Source organism: Myotis brandtii, unplaced genomic scaffold, assembly GCF_000412655.1.
Source record: "Myotis brandtii unplaced genomic scaffold, ASM41265v1 scaffold806, whole genome shotgun sequence".
In the NCBI taxonomy this organism is placed as follows: Eukaryota; Metazoa; Chordata; class Mammalia; order Chiroptera; family Vespertilionidae; genus Myotis; species Myotis brandtii.
This window is the reverse complement of record NW_005371249.1, coordinates 1,265,923-1,288,876: the sequence shown is the minus strand read 5'-3', so window position 1 is coordinate 1,288,876 and position 22,954 is coordinate 1,265,923. Positions and strand designations below refer to the sequence as shown.

The 22,954-nt window shown below is 38.9% G+C and overlaps 1 protein-coding gene across 3 annotated transcripts in view; it reads left to right on the top strand.

Annotated features, from left to right (window-relative positions):
* MELK (maternal embryonic leucine zipper kinase) overlaps positions 1–22,954 on the top strand; it is a 59,453-nt gene that overhangs the window by 30,889 nt on the left and 5,610 nt on the right. For all 3 annotated transcript variants that reach the window (XM_014531547.1, XM_014531548.1, XM_014531549.1), the window contains exons 9-16: positions 272–340; positions 1,799–1,897; positions 6,469–6,555; positions 12,933–13,064; positions 15,931–16,053; positions 17,925–18,156; positions 21,134–21,230; positions 22,611–22,779. In XM_014531547.1, coding sequence (XP_014387033.1) covers positions 272–340; positions 1,799–1,897; positions 6,469–6,555; positions 12,933–13,064; positions 15,931–16,053; positions 17,925–18,156; positions 21,134–21,230; positions 22,611–22,779 — 1,008 coding nt within the window. The remainder of the gene's footprint in view (positions 1–271; positions 341–1,798; positions 1,898–6,468; positions 6,556–12,932; positions 13,065–15,930; positions 16,054–17,924; positions 18,157–21,133; positions 21,231–22,610; positions 22,780–22,954) is intronic.

Here is a 22,954-nt window from a genome sequence, read left to right as displayed (position 1 = left end):
CGGCTGCCTCCTGCATGCCCCACACGGGGGATCGAGCCCACAACCCAGTCATGTGCCCTTGACCGCGAATCGAACCTGGGACCTTTCAGTCTTCAGGCCGATGCTCTATCCACTGAGCCAAGCCAGCTAGGGCAAGAAGTGGATTTCTTATGTTATTAATAATGTTTATGAAATTTTATAGTTGGGTGAAGTCTTCAAGCTTGTTTACCTTAGAAATTTGTGTCAAGGCTGATTGAACCTAACTTTCTTAAATGTTTTCTTTTTTTTGCAGAAAGGGAAATATGAGGTTCCTAAGTGGCTCTCTCCCAGTAGCATTCTGCTTCTTCAACAAATGCTACAGGTAAACTTTGTTACTTAGTATTTTTAAATAATAGAAGTCTATTGGAATGGTTCGACTCAACTGTAATATGTCTGTGGTGCTACTACTATATTTGGAGGACAGCAAATTTAACTGTTAGCTTAAAAATTGCATTTATTATGTCTACTGTACAAACATTCTCTACTAGATGCTTTCTTAATTCTGTTGCAAATGCATTTTTTAGACCTCTGTTGCATGTCTTTGCTGATGCGGTTTTTCCTCCTTTTTCTTGAGCATTGTCTGTTTTCTGTAACCAACTCTTGCTCCACTCTCTTCTGTTTCCTTGCCCCCCACTCTTATACATTAGGTATGTAGTAGATACTTAATATAAGCTTGAGTGAGCTGATGTACAGTTGGGTGGACCCCATGATCTACGTAGTGTAGTGGTTCTCAAACGTTAGCATGTGTCGCAACTGTCAGATGGGCTTGTCAAAACACCTATCGCTGGGCACCACCCTGAGGGTGTCTGATTCAATAGATCTGGGGCAAGACTAAGAATTTGTACTTCTTACAAGCTCCCAGCTGACACTGAGGCTGCTGGGACACACTTTGAGAACCACTGATTTAGAAAAATGGCCTCTGAGTGAAAGTCAGGAATGCTGAGGTCTAAGTATCCACCCTCCCAATAATATGCATGCCACCTACTCTAGTACTGATCTATAAAAGGGCGATTCTGGGCCTGGCCTCTCTGCTGTGTATTGTTATGAGGATAACATGAGATTAATAGGAAACACTTGGAAAATATGAATACCTTATTAGTGCAATTTTTTTATTATTATTATGTATTCAGAATATCTCCCAGTTTTTCCATCTATTAATTGCCTTCTCCACTTTTTATTCAAAATTTACCTCAGGCTCACTCACCTTGATTAAGTAGGGCCAGACCACCAAATCTCTATAACGAGATTGAAAACACCTCGTCCTTTCTTTTAAACGCCAAAAAACTTAATCTTTGTTGATTAATTTTCCTCTCCTCGTATTGGAAAATTACAAATGGAAAAGAAAGGTGTGCTTTTCAACTTGTTCTATGTGATTGTAAGCTCCTCGGGAGGTAGAGATTGCATATTCAGTATGAATGCCCTGCATTGTGGCTGCTTGAATATTAAATTGGTGAATACTTCCTGTGAATAGGTTTTCCAGCAAAAGACTATTACATCATACAATAGATTGGCTGAACTTCATGAATAATGTCCATACCAATGAAGTTCGTGTTTGTTAAACATTTATCTCCTAAGCCTATGTTGGTTGCTATAGTTTTCTTGCTTCTATTGCCTTTCTAAAAGAATTTATTCCAAGGCCATTTTAAGGTCTTTGACAGCATTTTTGTGATGATAAAGTTTACATCTGTTCTGATGAATTTTGAGTTCTCAGGAGGAAAAGAGTTGTTCTATGTCCTTCGTTTGGAATGCTAATCTCCAGCTACTTCTCCATGGCCACTAGGTGGACCCAAAGAAACGGATTTCTGTGAAAAATCTATTGAACCATCCCTGGATCATGCAAGATTACAACTGTCCTGTTGAGTGGCAAAGCAAGAATCCTGTAAGTAAAATGAAATCCAGTAGAAATTTAAAAAAACAATTGTGTAAATTCAGAATCTGCAGTGATGTAGTCTAAATATAAAAGAAAGTGTACTTAATAGACTTATTTGTCAGATTGGTGTTTGGGAGACTTGCAACCTGATTATGTACATTAGCCTGTTTCTCTCTAGGAGAGTGGTTATTAACCCAGACTGCATGAGAATCACTGGGACCTTTAAAAAGATGCCTTTGCCCCATCTCAGAACAATCTATGGATATTGTTAAAGCTCCCAGGTATTTCTCATGTGTAGTCAGGATTGTGACCAGTGCTCTGGGAATCACAGGCAGGTTATTTAACATTATCAAAGCTATTTATTTGTCTGTAAAAAAGTAGGTTAAACCAGTTCTGTCTACTTTCCAGAGTACTTATGAGCATATCCTAGTAGTCATTTATGCTCTTAATATTTATTTACTGATTTATTTAAAAATAGTAAACCTATTACATTTTATCACAAATACATATTTTTATGAAAAATAACAAAAATAAATTTAGTAAGAAGAGTAGCATTGTCCATTTTTGAAAATTTCTTTGAAGTCTAGCTTAATAGAAGACACTGGGATCTGATGTGCATTTCTGACCGCTCATTGGCTAAGCTTGTGGTACTCGCGGCGTTCTTGGTAACTTGGGTAATAAAAATCCAAGAAGGTGATCTAGGGTTTTTCCACCTCACTCCTGGAAAAAAACAACAGAGGTCCGCTGCTGGAGGGGCTAAGAAATGTCATATCCTGCCCTCGCCGGTTTGGCTCAGTGGATAGAGCCTCGGCCTGTAGACCGCAGTGTCCCGGTTGGATTCAGATCAAGGGCACATACCTAGGTTGCAGGCTCCTAGTTGTTTGTTTTTTTAAACTTTATTTTTATGGTTGATGCTATTACAGGTGTCTTTATTTTTCCCCACCTTTGCCTACCTCCGCCCTGAGCCCCCCAACCCCTTCCCTCTGGCCATCACCACATTGTTGTCTGTATCTATGATACATATACTAGAGGCCAGGTGCATGAAAATTCATGCACTTGGGGGCGGTCCTTCAGCCAGGCCTGCCCCCTCTCACAGTCCGGGAGCCCTCAGGGGATGTCCTACTGACAGCTTAGGCCCGTTCCTTGTGGGGAATGGGCCTAAGCCACAGTCTGGCCTCCCTCTGAGGTAGGCGACTGGAATGATCAGGCGGAATGGGCCTAAGCCACAGTCTGGCCTCCCTCTGAGGCGACTGGAATGATCAGGGGAAGGCGCCGCCCCCATCACCCTGCTGCTACTGCCATTGCCGGCCGCCACGGCTGCCAGCCCTCGGTCCTCGCAGCCGCTGCGGTGTCTTCATCAACAGGGATTCCAGTCCCTTCACCACGAAAAAATGACAACTTTCTTTAGGCATTTTCAAGATGTCTCTTTCACAGGATATAACATTTCTTTCTTTCTTTTTTATCACCTGAGGAGGATATGTTTCCATTGATTTTTAGAGAGCGTGGAAGAGAGAGGGAAAGACAGAGAGAAACTTCAGTGTGAGAGGGACACATTGATTGGTTGCCTCCTACATGAGCCCTGACCTGGGCCCGGGCCAGGGAGGAGCCTGCAACCTAGGTATGTGCCCTTGATCTGAATCCAACTGGGACCCTGCGGTCTGCAGGCTGAGGCTCTATCCCAAAATTTAGTGACTTGAAACAATAATAATGTACAATTCTGTGGATTAGCAATTTGGGCTGACTCAGCCAGGCAGTTCTCGTGTGGGTCTTAACCTGGGGTTGCTCATGTGACTGCAGTCATCTGGTGACTCAGTTGTGGCTGTATGCTCTATGAGTCACTCAAAAGACCAGCGTATTATGTTCAGTCAGCTAGCCCAGGCTTCTTGATATGGTGGCTGGATTCCAAAAGAAGCAAGAAAGTGGACAAGCTCTACTACTCATTTTTCAAGCCTCTGCTTGTATCATGCTTACTAATGTCCCTTTCTCCAAAGCAAGCCACTTGTCAAAGCCCAGAGCCACTGTGGAAGGTGTACCCTTCAAGATTGGAGAATTCTTATCCCCTATTGATAAATAAGGAAATTGAGAAATGAAAAATAACTATTTAATAAATAAATGTAGTGAAAAGAGTGGCATTGCTTTACATTTTTGTAAATTTTTTCTAAATCTGGCTTTAATAGAAGACACTTGGATACTCATCTGCTTTTGCATTCAGTCTGTTTTGATTGAAGCATATGAAGAAAATGTAGCCTCACAGATATGTAGTTAGAAAAGTACTTTAATACTTTAAAGGAGAAGAATTTTAATAGCCTTTCAGATAATTGGGGATGTTCTCTGAAAACCCACTAACACTTATGCAATGAAGTGGGATATGTGCATGTGTCAACAGAATAGCTTAGAGGTGCGTCTCAGACATGCCACAGTGTAGACTTGGTAGGGCTGTGAGATATTTGCTTTTCAGAATAATCACACCAATAAATATAAATACTCTTCCCTATGGCCAACTGGTCTTGGAAAAATAGTGCTTTTTTAAGCCCCTTCACATTACTCTGCACACTGTTTTGGTCACGCAGCCTGGGCTGAACTCCCTTCTGATTCTCCTATGACTGTCAACTCCTAATGTTTCTTTTCTCCATATTCCCTTCGGTCCTCCATGACATTATTAGTATCTACTGAGCAAGTACAATTAGCTTTGCAACTTAGTTCTAACAGCTGTCAACATTGAGAGGCTAAGAACGGCAGAGTGTGCAGGTGTCTGAGCAGAGCAGCAGGGAAGTGCCCCTTGTGAAGTGGAGAGTAGGTGGTACAAATGCCTGTGTTCAGCCATTGGGGGTCATCATTTCTCCATGTGTGTGAGGACTTTGCCTGTCTTCTTGGCCACGATTCTAATAGGATAGGATGCACTATGGTTTGCAATAGAACAGATGCCAAAATGAACAAAGTCTCTGATTTCAATAACAAAAATTATTTTAAATTGAGGTGCAGTATAATGTAAAATGCATAGCTTTGGGTATTCCAAAAGAGTATATAATTTTTCTCACATCTTAGTATAATAATTACTAATATTAATTGAATACTTACTATATAGAATAGTGTGCTAATATAGCAAGAACTCTCTGTATATTATACTACAGTATAGTATAGGTAGAGCCCTTAGGATTATACCTTTAAGAGTCAAGTGCTAGTCTATGGGCTTTATGTTTTTAACTCTTGTAACTCATTTAACCCTCATACCATCCCTCTGAAGTAGCAACTTATTATTCCCATTTGGCAGATGAAGCAACATAGGTCAAGCTCAAAGAACTAGTAAGCATAGAACCAAGATTTAAACCCAGACAAAAGAGCTCCAGAATGTAATGAATCACATAGGTCAACTAGTTCAACCTCAGGACCTATTCTCTTCAGATATTGGACTAGGCCATTGATGGCGAACCTATGACACGCATGTCAGAGGTGACACGCGAACTCATTTTTTTGGTTGATTTTTCTTTGTTAAATGGCATTTATATAAAATAAATATCAAAAATATAAATCTTTGTTTTACTATGGTTGCAAATATCAAAAAATTTCTATATGTGACACGGCACCAGAGTTAACTTAGGGTTTTTCAAAATGCTGACACGCCGAGCTCAAAAGGTTCGCCATCACTGGATTAGGCACTCCACATATGTTACATATGTCATCTCTTTTACAGATGATGAAACTGAGGCTCAGAGAGACATAGTAACATGCTCAAGGTCACACAGTTATTTAATGGTGTTACAATGAAAGCCAACCAAGGTCTATCTAATTCCAAAGCCTGTTATGTCAGGTTGTATTGACTCACAGTGGATAGGGATCACAGGGAGACATACCTTAGGGTGCAGGAGGGAGGTCCCATCATGCAAGGATCAGAATACTTGGATGATATCTATCCTTAAGCAAAGTAAAGTTTGTATTGAGGCTCTCTCACTTATTGTTAATATTGTGTTTTGCCAGTACCTTCAGCATAATGATCACTGTGCAACATCCACGGTAACATCATAAGGGCTTCTTGTATTGTGCTAACCCCAAACATATCTGGAGGAACAATATGCTACAATTCTGAGCCATTCTTTCACCAGTCTATTGTACAGTCACTGATTTGGATCCCCAGGTGACTGTTCTTTGATGAAAATGCCAGTGTAGCTCCTGTGGTAGAGATGGAGTATATAGTCCCTTGGTTGCATAACAGAATTTTAGCAATTGATCCGATGATAATGGGGCTATGAAGGCTGGGGAAAAGCTCATCTTCTTGAGTTATTGTCATCTGCTTATATCTTTAGAAATTATGGAGAATGTTTATTCTTACTCAAGAGTTTTACAAACGTGTGTTGCTTTTATATATTGGTGTTTGGTTTTATAAGGTAATTATGGTAATTTTAAAATTTCAAAACAAATGCAGGATGGGGCAAATGTAGGTTTATAGTTGTTTGTATAGAAAATAACACAATAATTAATAAATAATAATACAAGAATAAGCTCTGTTTTATGTACTCATAACTGTAAACCTACTTTTGCCCTGTATGATTTTTTATTAATAAAGTTTATAATTTGTTTTTTAGCTTATTCACCTTGATGAAGATTGTATAACAGAACTTTCTGTACATCATAAAAACAACAGGCAGACAATGGAGGATTTAATTTCATTGGTAAGAAATGCAGCATGAATTTGAGAGTAATACCATTTATTTCATTGCTCTTGATGTTATCAGTATATTAAAAATAGGGTAGCATTGTCAGACCTATGATTTTATCATGGGTGTAACTGTTGCACTTACTATTATTATTTTTAGAGAGAGGAAGAGGGGGGAGAGAGACATCCATGTGAGAGAGAAACATTGATCAGGTGCCTCCCATCTGTGCCCTGACTGGGGATGGAACCTGCAACCTAGATATGTGCCCTGACCACTGCATCCTTTTGGTGGAGAGGACAGTGTTGCAACCAACTGAGCCACCTGGCCAGGGCTATTGCACTTATTTTATATTCATGTATGATTTCTACTCAGCTCTTTCTTAATGTCTGCTGGACAGCCTTTTAAAAAATAACATTGGTTAAAGAGAATTATAGTGGGGAAAAATTAAGAAACAGAATAAACTAGTCCAGGGCATTGACAGAATTCTGATTCTGACTACTTTAAATTCTCTAACATGGAATTATGATTCTGCTGTAAAAATTAAAGTAAACACAAAACAGCTTCCTTCTTAGCTAAAAGCAACCCTGTAGCATCACATCACCCCTAAGCTTATTAACCAAATACTGTGAAATTATTATCATGATTTCTGGTGTTGGATCATTTTAGCTCTTTCAGATACTTAAATCCAGATTACGTATTTCCTAGAGGTAGAGCCACTCAGAGCTGTCTCTGAGTATAATGTAAATGCTGGGCTGGGCTTGCACCCTAATTTTCTCTTGTTCATTCTATGTCTTTTCATCACCTATGCTTTGTATGTTTTTTTTTTCTTTTTTCTGTTTTCTAACTTGCAAGGTAAAGGCCTTAAGAAATTTTTTTTTTAAACTAAACAAAACTTTGCTAAGGCACAGTTCTTTTAAGTGAGGAGGTGATAGAAAAAAAGGAATTCTTTTGAATGACATAATAAGCAAAGGCTCTGGAGTATGTCTGGAAAACAGAATGATAATTTACTTTTTCGTGGAATGAAAAGGAATGGCAAGAATTGGGAACTGCTGCAAGATATATAGGTCCTTAGTCTTTTACAATAAAATGTGAAGTTTTCATATAAGCAACTTAAAAAACTGCATGATTTTTTCTTTGGGATGATCTTTAATAGAAGTCTGTTTTTCAAATACATAAAATTTCTTTTTCAAGTTTTATCATAGAAAATCTCAAACACCTATAAAAGTGGAAAAAATAGTATAATAACTGTGATCTTCCATGTATCATCCAGTTTCAACAGCTGTTAAAATTTTGCTAATTTCATCTATATCCCAACACCCTCCCTCATCTGCACTTTCAGCTGGGTATTTCAAAGAAAATCCCATACAACATGTCATTTTATCCAGAAAAAATTTCGTATGAGATTTATAAAATTTTAAAATTTGGATCTTAAAAGTAACATACTCAGAATTTCAAGAATCATTGAAAAAAGGTCTTTAAAATAGTATCCTTTATGTGGTCTCTAAATACAATTTTGAAACTTAGAAGTGAAATGGTACTAGGAATTGTCTTCTTTACATCTGACACAGAAAACAGAATAGATAATATTATTCCTCACCTGAGGATATTTTTCCACTGACTTTTAGAGAGTGGCAGGGAGAGGGAGAGACAGAGACAGAGAAACATTTATGTGAGGAAGACACATCGATTGGTTGCCTCCGACACGCACCCTGACCAGGGCCAGGGATCAAGCCTGCAACCAAGGTATATGCCCTCGACCAGAAATCGAACCCGGGACCCTTCAGTCGACGCTTTATCCACTGAGCCGAACCAGTGAGGGCCATAAGCACTCTTAAATTGCTTTTTTCGTATATGTAGAAGTCAGAGTTTCATATGTCTTATGATTTTGAGCTGTCTCATTGAGATTCCCAGCAGCAGTGCTAGAGCTTTTACTCCATTGCTTTCCTTACTTTCCCCCAATTCTTCCAGCTATGAGTGGCTCTGATTGTGGGAGCTTCCAGTCATCTGGTTGGGGAACTTCACTGAGGGTCACATGTGCATATGAGAACCGATTCAGACCAAGGCATCCCTTTACCCCACTCCTGCAATGCAAATACCCATGTATTCTGGTGGGGGCAGTTTAAAGATGGAAGGCCTTGGGAGCAAGGTCAGGGGAAGGATAGTGGACGACTCCTCAATTTTTCAAACCCCCTGTACCAATAGCTGTCTTCCCTCAGCCCAGGTGCCCGGGCAGTTCTTTAATATTTGGTCTGTCTGAACAGTGATGGGATTTAAAAGTGTTTTTAGTTTTCTAGAAATGGTACTTTCTTTCTAACAGGTAAAGCTATTGCTTTACCTTCAGACATTTGACTTTCAAAAGAGGGAACTGTCTAAAAGATAAGGGAGACGTTGGTTGTGTTAGACCTGAGGATTGACATCACCTGAAAGCGTAACTAATGTGTTGATTTATCTGGTATTCAGCACAGAACTCCCCTGTGCACCTTATCATAATGAGTAATATGCAGAGGCTATGGCAAAAAAGTTATAGAAAGGATGCTTTCTATGCCTCGGAGGAAAAGAGGGCTTAGAGGATAGTTGTAAAACTCCTAGGCATGCTTAGAAAACTCCATTTAAAACGCTAGCACCGTCCAGGTGTTGTTGGCAATGCCTGGCTTATGCCATTGTTGATAAGCAAGTGGCAACTTGTTTCTTAGCCATGTCCTCTAATTAGTTTTGGCATCTTTTTCAAAAAGGTGGCTGTCATAGATGAGACCATAGATGTGGGAGGTGGGAAAAAAATCTTTAATGTAGTTTTTGGAAAATGGAGAGTGATTCTAACTACATAGTTTTCACTTGGTTCCCAAGTACTTTCTCCATGAAACCTTTCCCCCTGCCCTGTCTGGGTTAAAGGAAATGTTCTGTGATAATTTATCACAGTAGTGTATACTTCTTCCACTAGATGGATAGATCCATTGTATAAATTTCAAAGCATATACTATGATTGTGGCCATCTGAAATATTAACTGATAAAATTTACGAATAAAAACAACTGGTAGTAGACCTCTTTGGATCATGTATTGTGAGGAGATACATAGCATTTAAATATTACTCAGTGTTATTAAAATGGTACACTCTTGCGGGCAGAGAGTCTCATAGTCTTATGGGTACATTATTGAGAAATTTTCAGTTAAGTACAGTGGATTGAACAAATATGTTTGCAACCAACATTTTCTAAAACCTCACAAAAATAACAAAGGGAGAAAAGGGCATAGCATTTTGGAGAAAGCAAGAGCGTAAGTGCCTGCAGTGGGAAAGGGCAGTCAGCCACCTGATTGGAGCGCTGGAGCTCCAGAAAGGCTTGGGGGTCAGGGTGCTGGGAGCCTCTGAAATCAGGGAAGTGAGCAGCTGGAAACCAGGAAGGTCGGTTGAAAGTCTGTATTGGAAGCATTTAGAACCCGAGTCCCTTTTTCTACCGGTGCCTCATGACAGCCACCTCTTCCCCACCCAAGCAGAAGATTGGGGACATTGAAGCAGAGGCACTCTTGTACCAGACATAGCTCAGGTGGGGGCCATGAGCTGTTTGAAAAGGATGCATGGACACACACAGTCCTCATATTGAATGGTGAGTCACTGCCTCTAACCCCCTTCGCTGTTCCACTCAGAATGCAGGAGCTAGGATTTTGTCCTGTTTGCAGTGGGGGTGGGGGAACATTGGAAGGTTCCTCTCCAGGGGAAAGCCAGGAGGAAAAACCTACTTGCTGTAGCAATGGTTGGGAGTTCAGTTTTCTTGTGTGTTTACCTTAGAGCTGTGATTTTCAACCTTTTTCATCTCACAGCACCCATAAACTCATTACTAAAATTCTGCAGCACACCGAAAATATATTTTTTGCAGTCTGACAAAAACATAGGTGTAATTTTGATTCATTCACACCTGATGGCTATTGTAATGTTGGCTGTTGTCATTTTTTATTTGACAATCTAAGGGAAATGAGGTCAGTGCCCCTGACTAAATAGGCAGGTATTGCATGATTTAAAAATTCTTGCGGTACAGCAGTTGAAATCACTGCCTTAGAGAAAAGTCCCCAAGGTGTTAAGCAGCCCCAGACTACACATAGAGCCTTTAATTAGCTGTGTTATTATAATTCTTCACTTTTAAATAGAAACAGACAGCCAAAGATCACCAGATATTTGAGGAAAGCCTCTAACATGAAAGCCACAGGTCAAAATAAATGACGTGGGGTTGGCCAGAAGGAAGAAAAAGTAAAGATACTCAGGGGGGAAAAAAAAAAGATAACAGGAAGTGGGAAAAAATGGCTAAGAAATGATAACTAACATTCTTAGAGATAAGAGAAGCTATTTCTTTTTTGAAATAGGAATAAGATGACTAAAAAGAACATTTCAAGAAATAGCTGTTGGAAATTTAAAATATGACCAAAAAAAAAAAATGAGAAAAGCTCAGTAGAAATGTTTGGAAAATGAGTTAATGTGAAACCTTCTGAAAGTAGAACCTAAAGACAAAGAGATGCACAAATAGAAGAGAAGGGGTAAAAAAGGTCCTACATACAAATAATATAAGTTACAGAAAGATAAAACAGAGGAAAGAAGGGAAGAAACCACTGAAGAAATATTCCAGAAAAGAGTTTCTAAGAACAAAGGGGCTTAACCAGGGCTTAGCAAAATGATGAAAAGAGATCCACACACGGGCCTTCTGGAGGGAAATTTCAGAAAACTGGGGAAAGGAAGATTAAAAAAGTGTCAGGGACAAAAACCAAAAAGGATCATACACAAAGTCTTGGGAATCAGAAAGACTTTAGATTTTTCCATAGCTATACTAGAAGTGAGAAGATCATGGATCTGTGTCTTCAAAACTGAAAATTATTGTCAACCTAGAATTCTATACTTTGCTAAACTAGAATCAAATGTGTGGATAGAATGCAGTCATTTGTCAGACAAGCAAGCTCTCAAAAAATTTACCTACCATTCATCTACCCTCAGGAAGTTATTAGAGATGTTTCCACCAGAACAAGAAAGTAAACCAAGAAAGAGAAATACTTAGGCCCTTGCTAGTGTGTCTAGTTGGTTGGAGCATCATTCCATACACCAGAAGGTGGCGGGTTTGATTCCCTGCCAGGGCACATCCCTGGGTTGTGGCTTCGATCCCCGTCTGGGTGCGTGCAGAAGGCAACCAATGGATATTTCTCTCTTACATTGATGTTCCTCCCTCCCTTCTTTCCTTCCTTCCTCCTTCTCTCTAAGATCAATAAAAGAAAAAGAAAGAAAGAGAGAGATAGAGAGAAGGAGAGAAAGAAAGGAAAAAGAAAGAGGGATACTTAGGATCTAGGGAATTGTGGATACATTGTAGGATAGAGGTGCAGGGAATCCCAAGATTAACAGTTGAGTTGCTGGCTGAGAAAGAAGCCAATCCAGAGTGGAGTATGGAATGCAGATATCAGGAGGAATGTCTCCAAAAGGGAGACAGAGGAGACAGATTAGTTGATATCAGATATCAGGAGGAATGTCTCCAAAAGGGAGACAGAGAAGGAGACAGATTAGTTGATACGTGTGAACATGTTGGGAGGAGGTGAAGGGTGTTGGAGACTGTGGAGTTGAATTAGTAAGATAAATAACTGCCTTTAAAAGATTTAACTTTAGGAAAAAACAAGTTATAAAAAAAAGGAAATGCAAGGATAGCAACATGTGTGGTTTAACTGCAGGGCTAATACTCAGCCAGTGTGGCCATACTGGTTGTAAGATACTAATGTTTATACACTGACTGGTAAATAACTGCTACCCAGAGTGCCCTCCCTGTTGCCTCCCTTGGGCCCTAGGCACCTCCCTCTAGGCCCACCTCAAATCCATCATTAAAAGGACAATAATCGGCATCACAGGGACCCCCAGAATTCTACACCTCTTGGCCTCTGTTCTGATTGGTTGGTGTACTAATTAAATATTTGAACATTACCCTTACTTAGTTGTGAATACCATGTATTTACATAGTAATAACATAAATATTGATTTACTAAAATCACAACAAAATTATAACAGGAGGATGCAGGGAGGAGATGTGTGGGGAAGGAAGGAAGGAATTATAGTAGAGCTAAATTCTACACAGTAGGAAATCTAAAAATGATATCTGAAGCTGAAGAAAAAATTAAAGCTATATAAACAGTTAATTTAGGAATATAGAAAAATAGCTAAATGTGTTTAAAAGTAGTTCTTTCCGGGGAGTAGAAATGGGTGTGTGTGATGTGGTGTAGAGGATTGCTGTTTTTCATTATATGCCTTGTAAAGCTAAAAAATTTTAAAAAATTCTGAATGTCTATTACATCCAGGAAAAAATTTAATTTAAAATAGAACATTATTTCAAAAAGCACATTTAATCTTCTAAACAACTTGATTTTCTTTTCTTCCAGTGGCAATATGATCATCTCACAGCTACCTATCTTCTGCTTCTAGCCAAGAAGGCTCGGGGGAAACCAGTTCGTTTAAGGCTTCCTCCTTTTTCCTGGGGACAAGTCAGTGGTACCCCATTCACAAACGTCAAGGTAAATGTTGGAACCTTTTAAAAAAATATATGTTTTTATTGATTTCAGAAAGAGGAAAGGAGTGGGTGAGAGAGATAGAAACATTGATGAGAGAGAAACATTGATCCGCTGCCTCCTGCATGTCCCCTACAGGGGGTCAAGCCTGCAACCTGGGCATGTGCCCTGACCGAGAATTGAACTGTGACCTCCTGGTTCATAGGTCAACGCTCAACTACTGAGCCATGCCAGCTGGACTAGATCTCTCTTTTTGTCACTTGTCACTCATGTGCTGCAGATATAGTGGGTCTTATGTCCATGCCAGACCTAACTTGTCTCTCTTCTTCTCTCCCCAGTTTGTCTTTGACCAAACTAAGAACTAAAAAGTGTGAGTGCAAGTTGTCTGTCGTGTAAAGAAATCTCTGAAGTGAGATAATCTTATTCCTGGGATGGTTTTCTGGCCTGTTCTTGGAGAGTTTTGTTGGCTGGTGAATACCCCAGGCCCAGGCAGATCTTTTATCCATGGGCTTTATGATCAGCCCATCGGCCATACTGTCCACATCACCAAACCCTTTAAACAAACTCTCAGATCCTCCTTTGGGTATAGGAGGACACCAAAGCATGAGCTTTGCTTCTGTTCAAAGTCATCTCAGAAAGACAATAGATACTGTGTACTTAGAATAAACACTCCATCTAAAGTTTTAAATTCATGATACCTCAGGTAAGAGGTCTGAAACATTTTCCTAAGCCATTGGATGGGCCTGGTCTCAATTCATGTGCTTGTGTGATTCATAAAGTATCCAGGTGGAAAAGATCTGGGAAGATATTTACTCTTAACTTCCATCTAATGAGCATTTACCTAATAATTTAATTATTTGGGCATTTAATTCATGTTATTGAATCAATGTTTATACCAGATAGTCATTTTAATGACAAGAAATAAAGTAGAAATCAAATTTTGGGTCCTTTTCTGATCTTTATGCAAATTATTGGGATTTGAATCAAGCCACATAAGTCTTTTTGTACTATTTTCCCTTTTGATCAAATCACCCTTTTCCTTTGGGGTGTTGTTTATAAGAATAAGTAATAGTTAACCAATAGATGAAACTTTCAATTTAACAATAAAACCATCTGATTCAGGAATCACAAAAGATCACATCATCATCAACATTAACATTTTCAGGCCCCATGTTAGACAAATCGCTATGAAGTGTGGTACTTGGTTTCTAACAGTTGTGTTATACCACATCATAGTAGAGCAGCCATTTTCATCTCATGGCACACAGAAACTAAGTACTAAAATACTTTGGCACACCAAAAATATATTTTTTGTTGATCTGACAAAAAAATAGGTATAATTTTGATTCAGTCACACTAGATGGCTATTGATGTGTTGGCTATTATCATTTTTTTATTTGATAGTCTAAGGGAAAAGAGGTCAGTGCCCCTGACTAAATAGTCAGGTATTGCATGTTTTAAAAATTCTTGCTGCACATCAATGGAAAATCATTGTAGTAGATGATTAGTGCCAGATAAGGGGCTAGAGGTGTGTTCTGGGGCCTTTAGAGGATGGGCATGATCACCATGGGTGATGCAAACTGGACCCACAGTCAAGTTTAGAAAAATGGAAAAGAAAGAGCACAGTGTTCAGGGCAAGATGAATGTAATTAGCAAAAGCTCAGACACCTAAATGTGGGCTTGATATATTATGTTGACAGTGACTAGATCTGTTTAGCAAAATGAAGAGTTCAAGTAGGGGGGAAGTAAGAGAGGAAGGGAGAGCGCTTGTGAGCTGGAAGGGTGGAGGAGAGATTATAGAGAACCTTGAAATCCCACGTGAGAGGGTTTAGACTTTATGCTCTCGGTAATGGGAACCATGGATTTTTGAGCAAGACATGACATATCACTGCTATGACTGTAATTTTTAATAATTCATCCAGTGGTATATAGAATTGTCTAGTCAGATATGTGTGTGTGCTGTTACTGTCTACTTTAATACCCATGACAGCCGTCATTCGCACAACACTGTACCTTTTTTCCCCATTGAGCCTAGACTTCACTTTAGTATTTTTCTCAGCCTAGCACTCCATGCAGCTAGGTCTAGTTGATGGTAATTGGCGGTCCTGGAGAACTCTGTCATTCCTGGTTGAGAGGGTGGAAAGACTGGTCGCAGAGACCATATTATCTGTTTGAATAGTTCAGGTCTGAGAAGATTTGTCCTTGAATTAGAACAGTGGCAGTGGGACTGGAAAAGAAAAGGATGAGGTGTAAGAAATTCAAGTAATATTGCCTGGCCAGGTTAACTAGATGTTGAGGGAAAGGGAAGGACAGAGAATAAAAAATCCAATTATGTTCCATTGTTTTAGAATTTAGGAAGGATCTGGTATAGCCTTAGCTTATAGAGAGGAAGAATGAGGGAAAAGAAATGACTCTGGTGGTATTATTAGGTCAGGACCTCAAGTATCCTGCCCCCAGGACATCTTCCATAAGGCTAATTTATTCCTAGTATAAATTGCTAACTACTCTGTATGTTCTTACAGCTAAGCAGCCCATGTTTCAAAGTTGTTTCTATTCCATCTTCTACTTTGTCAGAGCTTTTTATTTGTAGATTTGCAGAGGAGTTACTTGTCTGGCATTAGTGATTATCTGCTAATGACAAGCTAAGTAGTATGCTATAAACGTAAGAATGTTTTAAGACATATTGTTTGAGAGTCAGAGATTCTCCCATCTAATCATCTGAATTAAAATTTTTTAACTTCCTGTTTGCTGTAATGAATGGTAAGCTTCTTCAATATACTATCTCTCATTTGTTTCTGCTTCCAGGGCATTGCCCTGCACTGGGTATATGCTATTTTAAAAACTGAATCATGATCCTTCTATTTTTGAATAGTCAAAGAACCTGAGTTTAGAAGATATGACCACAAGTGATGAAAATTATGTGGCTGGATTAATAGACTATGAATGGTATGAAGACAATTCATCAACAGGTGTGGCTACTCCCCAAACACCACAGGTTGGTTAATTTTATTATTACTTAAAGCAGATTATATTGTCTCAATTATAAAAATATCTAGGCCCCAACATGTGATCTAGTATGTGCTTGCAAGCTTAATGAATTCTTTTTTTAAAAAAATATTTTTTTATTTATGTTAGAGAGGAAGGGAGAGGGAGAGAGAGAGAGAAACATCAATGATGAGAGAGAATCATTGATTGTCTGCCTCCTATATGCCCCCTACTAGGGATCGAGCCTGCAACCCGGGCATGTGCCCTTGACCAGAATCAAACCTGGGACCCTCAGTCCATAGGCCGACTCTATATCCACTGATCCAAACCGGCTAGGGGCTTAATGAATTCTTAAACTATTGAAAATATTAATGAGAGCCCTGGCCAGGTAGCTCAGTTGGTTATAGTGTCATTCTGCCACGCCAAAGTTGCAGGCTCAAACCTGGTCAGAGCACATACAAGAATCAACCAATGAATACATAAGTAAGTGGGACAACAAATCGATGTTTCTCTCTTTCACTCTCTCTCCGTCTACCCCACCCACCTTTCCTCCCTCCCTCCCCCTTCCTCTCTCTCAAATCAAGAAAAGAAAGAAAACATTAATGAGAGATTGTTGGAATAGAATGAAAGGGATGCCAATTATTTCCAAGTTGCAGAAAGCCAAGATTCCATTTTGAAACACTTTATTGCTTCTTTTCTCTCTCTCTCTCTCTCTCTTTAGTGAGGTATAATTTACATGTAGTTAAATAGTTAAATACACTATTTTAGTGTACAATTCTGTGTTTTGACAAATGCATACAGTCGTATAACCACCACCAAAATCAAGAACAGTTCTGTTGCCCCCCAAATTCCCTCATGCCCCTTTGTAGTCAACACCCTCTCCCCACAACTCAGCAGCTACTAAGGATTGAGAGCTTGGGTTGTGTTGGAGTGAAGCTTTTCTTTTAGATAGGAGTTGTGTTTGCTTCTACCATGCTCCTGGAACACAAACAATTTAGGACTACTTTAAATTAAATTCCAGGCTTTCGATTCCAGGGACCATGCACATAGTATGAAGTTGGGCTTGGAGCTTATGTGAAGACTGTCCTGTGGTTACTTACAAATTATTAAAGGAGACTTTTTTTTTTCTCCTCCAGAGCTCAAGACAAGATAGACACATTTTCTTGCCAACTTCTTTGCAGGGCATACTTATATTTAATTCACTTTTAAAATTTTAGATGGAGCCTTTTCTGGCTTTTCATGGGGGCTTTGGGTCTAACCCTTGCATAGGTGTAAGGCTTCCACAGTATTAAAACCTATGCCGTAGGGTATCCAGGATAGTAGGTAGATGCCCTTAGGGCAGTGCGGAGTCTCATCCTTGGTTACATTTCTGGATTCATGCTCCTGTTTTTAGTTTGACCTCTGAGGACTTTCCTTACTATTTAGCAAGCTCAACCATAAATTCAAAAGGATTAAAAAATATTTTCTATCCAACATTTCTGTTAGAGTATTTTAACATGGTTTTTCTGCACAATTATCCACTAAACTTTTATTTTTGGTACATATTAAGAGTCAGACCATGACAATCTAGGTATAGGAAGCAATTTTTAAGGATTTATTTGTGGTCATTCTCAATATTGCCTAGACCCGGGGTATATTTGAGTGAAAACTTGGCCTGAAACATGTTGAAAATTACCTGTCAATAGAACAGACTGAAGTGATCGACACTTACTAAAGAGAATGGAATATACATTTTCAAATTTCTTGGTATCGTTAATAATACCCTTTTGATAGTATTTCATTTTAGTAAAAATGCTACAAGGTAATCTACAAATGATGAAAGCATGTTGTAAAGAAATTGACTTTTCTTCACTGTACTTTATCTAGTGATTTTTTTTCCAGTTTGCCAAGCATTGGACAGAATCAAACGGTTTGGAATCTAAATCATTAACTCCAGTTTCATGCAAAGCATCTGCCAATAAATTAAAGAACAAAGAGAATATATATACTCCCAAGTCTGCTGTAAAGAATGAAGATGGCTTTGTACTTCCAGAGCCAAAGACTCCAGTTAATAAGAACCAGCATAAGAGAGAAATACTCACTACACCAAATCATTACACTACACCCTCGAAAGGTATTTGCTGAAACACCTTTAAAGTCCATTCTTCTTACCATGCTGCGTGAATGCATAACAAGTCAGAAATGACTAGCACTGCTCTCAGGAGTCTCTAGGCGAAGTCTGCCTGCTTTTTTATTATGTGTTATTTTGATTAGCTGAAATGAAAGCATATTAGTCAACTTCTAATTTTCCTCAACTTTATACAGATAAAGTTGAATCATAGCATCATAGAATATCAAAGCTGAAAGGCAAGTTAGAGCTCATTTAATCCACAGCCCTTCTCATAGCTGAGGAACCTGAGATTCAGATGAGTGAAGGAGTTGCCCAAGGCCATCCAGGTTTAGATCCTGCTTGCCCCAGCCCTTTGCTCTCACGTATAATGACTAAACCTAAGTCTCTGTGGAGCTCTTGTTATGCATCTGGACCTCCAGTTCTGGTGTCTGATCCTGCTCTGCGTTGTGCTACCGCCCATGCTCAGCAGACAGAAAAAAGCTGCGGTGTCCTTCCAGATATCTGTGTCCACACATTGCAACTCTCACTTCCCTTGGTTTCCTCTCCTCAGCTTTATCATCACCAGTTATTTAAGCTGTTTCCTTTATGACACCTCAGCGCTTTTATTGCTGACCTCATCTAAACATATTCTATTTTGTCATTGTGCCTCTTAAAACTGCCTAGAACTGAACCTAGTCTTCTAGTACTGGGTCTCACCAGGATAAGATAGTGTCATGAGAGTAGAGACTGTCTGCTGTCTGTATTGCAGCATGGCATAGTACATAGGAGGGGCTATGTTCATTGTAGTACATAGTAGGTGCTTAATACCTGGTATATAAATGGGGGCCATATCTGTTGAATGAAGGAATGAATAAATTAAAGGCTAAAGGGATTTTATTTACTATGATTTAGTCTATGTCACTTTTTAAAATGACACCTAAACTTTATTAGCCTTTTCCCAGCAATTGTGACCTAATATTGTTATGTTAACATCCTAATGAAACCAAACTCTGAAACCCTGCCATGGAACTGCTGCCAACTCACATCCTGTCATTGTGCTTCCAGTTTGCCAGTGGGGCTGATAGCCAGTTCCAGAGGTCTACTTACATGTAAAGATACGAAGAACTTTGTCAGAATATTTGCTGGAAGTCCTGTTAATTGCATTCTCTAATTCATTAACTCAACATTTTCCTCCAACTTGTGAGGCTAGTTTGCAGTGATGATGAGATGAGTGTGTGGCTGCCTGTATGAGGTTTCAGTGAGACAACATTTGCACATAGTAGGACCTCAGTAGTATTTGCTATTGAATTTTTTCCAGTGAGGGGGGGTCTCTTCTGTTATTTCTCTTAACAAGGGTATAACATCCTTTGTGAGTGGCTTGGGCAGGGAGGTAAGATGGACTTTCAGCTCATTTGGGGCATTTTTAGAAAGAGTCTTTGATGCTTACTGTCCCTTCTATCATTGAAATTTTCTGCTTTTTATGTATTTCTGAAGGTTTTAAAATATGGATAGTTGAGAATTTATAATCATAAAGTTTACATGACTTGTCCCTGTGAGAAACATTTTTCTGGTCAAAAACTATAATTGGCTGCTTTTCTTTAAACATAAGAGCTGCCTATGGGAGCGAGTGTCTGAGCCCCAATTGATAGGTTCCATTAGCGCTTTGCATTTTACTTTTGCTCTGAGTCACTTTTGACATAAACATTAATTTAATTTCTCTGGATCCTGTATAATCCAGTCAGTGACAACTTGTTGAAGGATAACTATGTATGGTAGTAGATACTCTCAGTGTACAAAGATGAAAACTGTTTTTCATAGATGTTGATTGATCTTATTTTCCTGTTCTTGTAGAACCAGTGAGAATAGTGCTGAATAGTCATAAACAAAACAAAACCTCTGATCTCTTTTTAAAAATTCAGTATCATATTTTATAAAGTGAATATTATTATCTCTAAAAGGTTACAAGGTTTATATCATGAACAAAAAGTGAACTAATCACTGGCAACCAGATTTGTTAATGCATATTTGTCACAAACTATCATGGGATACAAATACCCCATTAGCATAAAACAAAATTCTGGAATAAGAAATATAAAAATAGCCACAGCTTACTCCTCTTTAATAACTTTTGTCATACTTTCACTGGGACACTTCTCTGTGCCGCAAGAATTTTAAAAACTTGCAATACCTGACTATTTAGTTAGGGACACTGACCTCTTTTCCCTTGCCTTGTCAAAAAAAAAAATGACAACAGCCAATACAACAATAGTCATTCAATGTGAATGCTCTGTCTTGAACCATAAATATATAGGTCATATAATAGAGTCGCATCTTATTGGTCACATCCCATAATAAGGTTTCATCTGATTGGTTAGTTTTTGATATCAGAAATCCTTATATACAAGTATAGGCACCTGAGTTTTTAAAAAGCCACCTTGGAGCAAAGAAGTTTAGGTAATTACTATAATTTTTTAAAATCAATCAAAATTATACCTATTTTTTTTGTCAGGTAGGCAAAAATATTTTTTGGTGTGCCACAGAATTTTAGTAGTTTATGTGTGCCATGAGATGAAAAAGGCTGAAAATCACTGGCCTAACAAGTTGAGTTGAGTGGTGAATTGAATTAACACCTCTCAGTACTATATCAATTAAAGACATAAATTGGGCCCTTGTGTAAACACAGATTGACTTTCATTTATAGAAAGGAGAATCATTCATCACAAAATCTGTATTTATATGATCTGTTTAGCTCTGTCATGATATTTATAATAAAATAAGCAGTGAAGAGAAAGGAGAGCCACACATGCAAAGCAAAACGATTTTGTTTTTATTATAAATCACATGGAAACGTTTATTTACAGAATTGTAGCTTTAGCATCGCTGGCGAAGTGATTACATTTCTGAGTCACGGAATGGGGTGATGTATGCATTCTTGATAGAAATTTTGAAACCACAGTATGTCAACTCTGGTTTGTGTTTGTGTTTGTTGTTTTTCTAATAGTTAGAAACCAGTGCCTGGAGGAAACCCCAATTAAAATGCCAGTAAATTCCGCAGGAACAGAGAAGTTAATGACAGGTGTCATTAGCCCTGAGAGGCGGTAAGTGTTTTTTAGACTTCTTTGATCTTTAGTATGTGCAACCAGATTTCCTTTTTTCATATATGATAAACTTGGTTAAGGCAAACCATCATGAAGATTCTGTCCGACTGTAGAAATGTCTGTCTGAGGATGGTCTTTGGCCATTACTGACGCCATTGCCACTGCTTTCCTCATGGGGTAGAATTGTGAAACTCATCAGCAGAAGGACTGGCACCTTAACCTAAAATACAGCAGGCTGGGAAGACAGCAGCATTGGCCCCAGCCACGTAGTTTTTTTTCTCTGAGGCTCACCTTTCTCTATACTTTTGCCAATAGAGCATAGACATTCACTAACAGATAGCAGTTGCTCAAAATAATAAAGATACTAAAAAGTGTTTCAAAGAAAACCCATTCTTGTTGAGTGATTCTGTAGCATAGATGACCTTTCATTGTCTTTTATAGTTATTTTTTCAAGCAGGATCAATTTTGAGGACAATTGAAAAAATTAGAACTTGGACTAGGTATTAGAAGATACTATGAGGCTGAAATGGCCCCGGTGAGGCTGAGACGGCCCCAGTGATACTGAGACGGCCCCGGTGAGGCTGAGACGGCCCCGGTGAGGCTGAGACGGCCCCGGATAAACTGATGAACAAAAAATAGAACCAGAGTCATAGAAGGATCAAATAGACTGTCCAACCTATGAGGGAAGGCAGGGAGTGAGCGGGTAAGAGATCAACCGAAGCACTTGTATGCATGCATATGAGAATAACAAATGGACACAAGACACTGGGGGGTGGGGGAGGCCGGGGGAATGTCAAGGAGGGGGAAAAGGAGACATGTGCAATACTCTTTGTAATACTTTAAGAAATAAAAATAAATAAATAAAATAAAAAAAGAAGATACTATGACATTATTAATTTTCTTGATGTCATAATGGTATTGTGGCGATGTAGGAAATGCTCTTATTTATTGGCAATGCTTGCGGAAGTGTTTCAGAGTGAATATCATGTCTTCAGATGGGTTACTTTCAGATGGCTCGGCAGAGTTGTACATATACTAGTATTTAATGTATTTATTATCTATCTATATGCATAGAGAAAGCACATGTGACAGAATATTAACAATTGTTCATTGTACTATTCAACTTTTGTGTATATTTGACTTTTTTTTTTAAAAGGTAGGGGAAAAATAGTTTTGCCAAGTGGCATTTGGCTGGGGGGAAGGGTGGGGGCTAAATTCCAGTAGGAGATGACTTTTGTGTTCCCTGAGCAATGAGGTGGGCTGGCCCTGGGATACCCAAATGAGGCCCACCTAGCCCACCTCAAGCACAGCCGGTGAGGGCCCCAGTGGGCAGGAGGCCTAGCTCTACTCAGGGGTGGTTTTGTGTTTTGTTTCTTTAAGGTGTCGCTCAGTGGAACTGGATCTCAACCAAGCACATGTAGAGGATACTCCAAAAAGAAAAGGAACCAAAGTGTTTGGGAGCCTTGAAAGGGGCTTGGATAAGGTTATTACTGTGTTTACCAGGAGCAAAAGGAAGGGCTGTGCCAAAGATGGACCGAGAAGATTAAAGGTAAGTGGACTCAGTCTTTAATGTGGATTTCAGAAGGTGACTCCTAGCTGGACTCCTTTTTTTTTTAAATCAAAGTACTGAATGAATGGATTAGTATTTTTTAATTTATTTACTCATTTAGCATTTAGTTAATATATATATATATATATATTTTACATAATTATTTCTTTTTTAA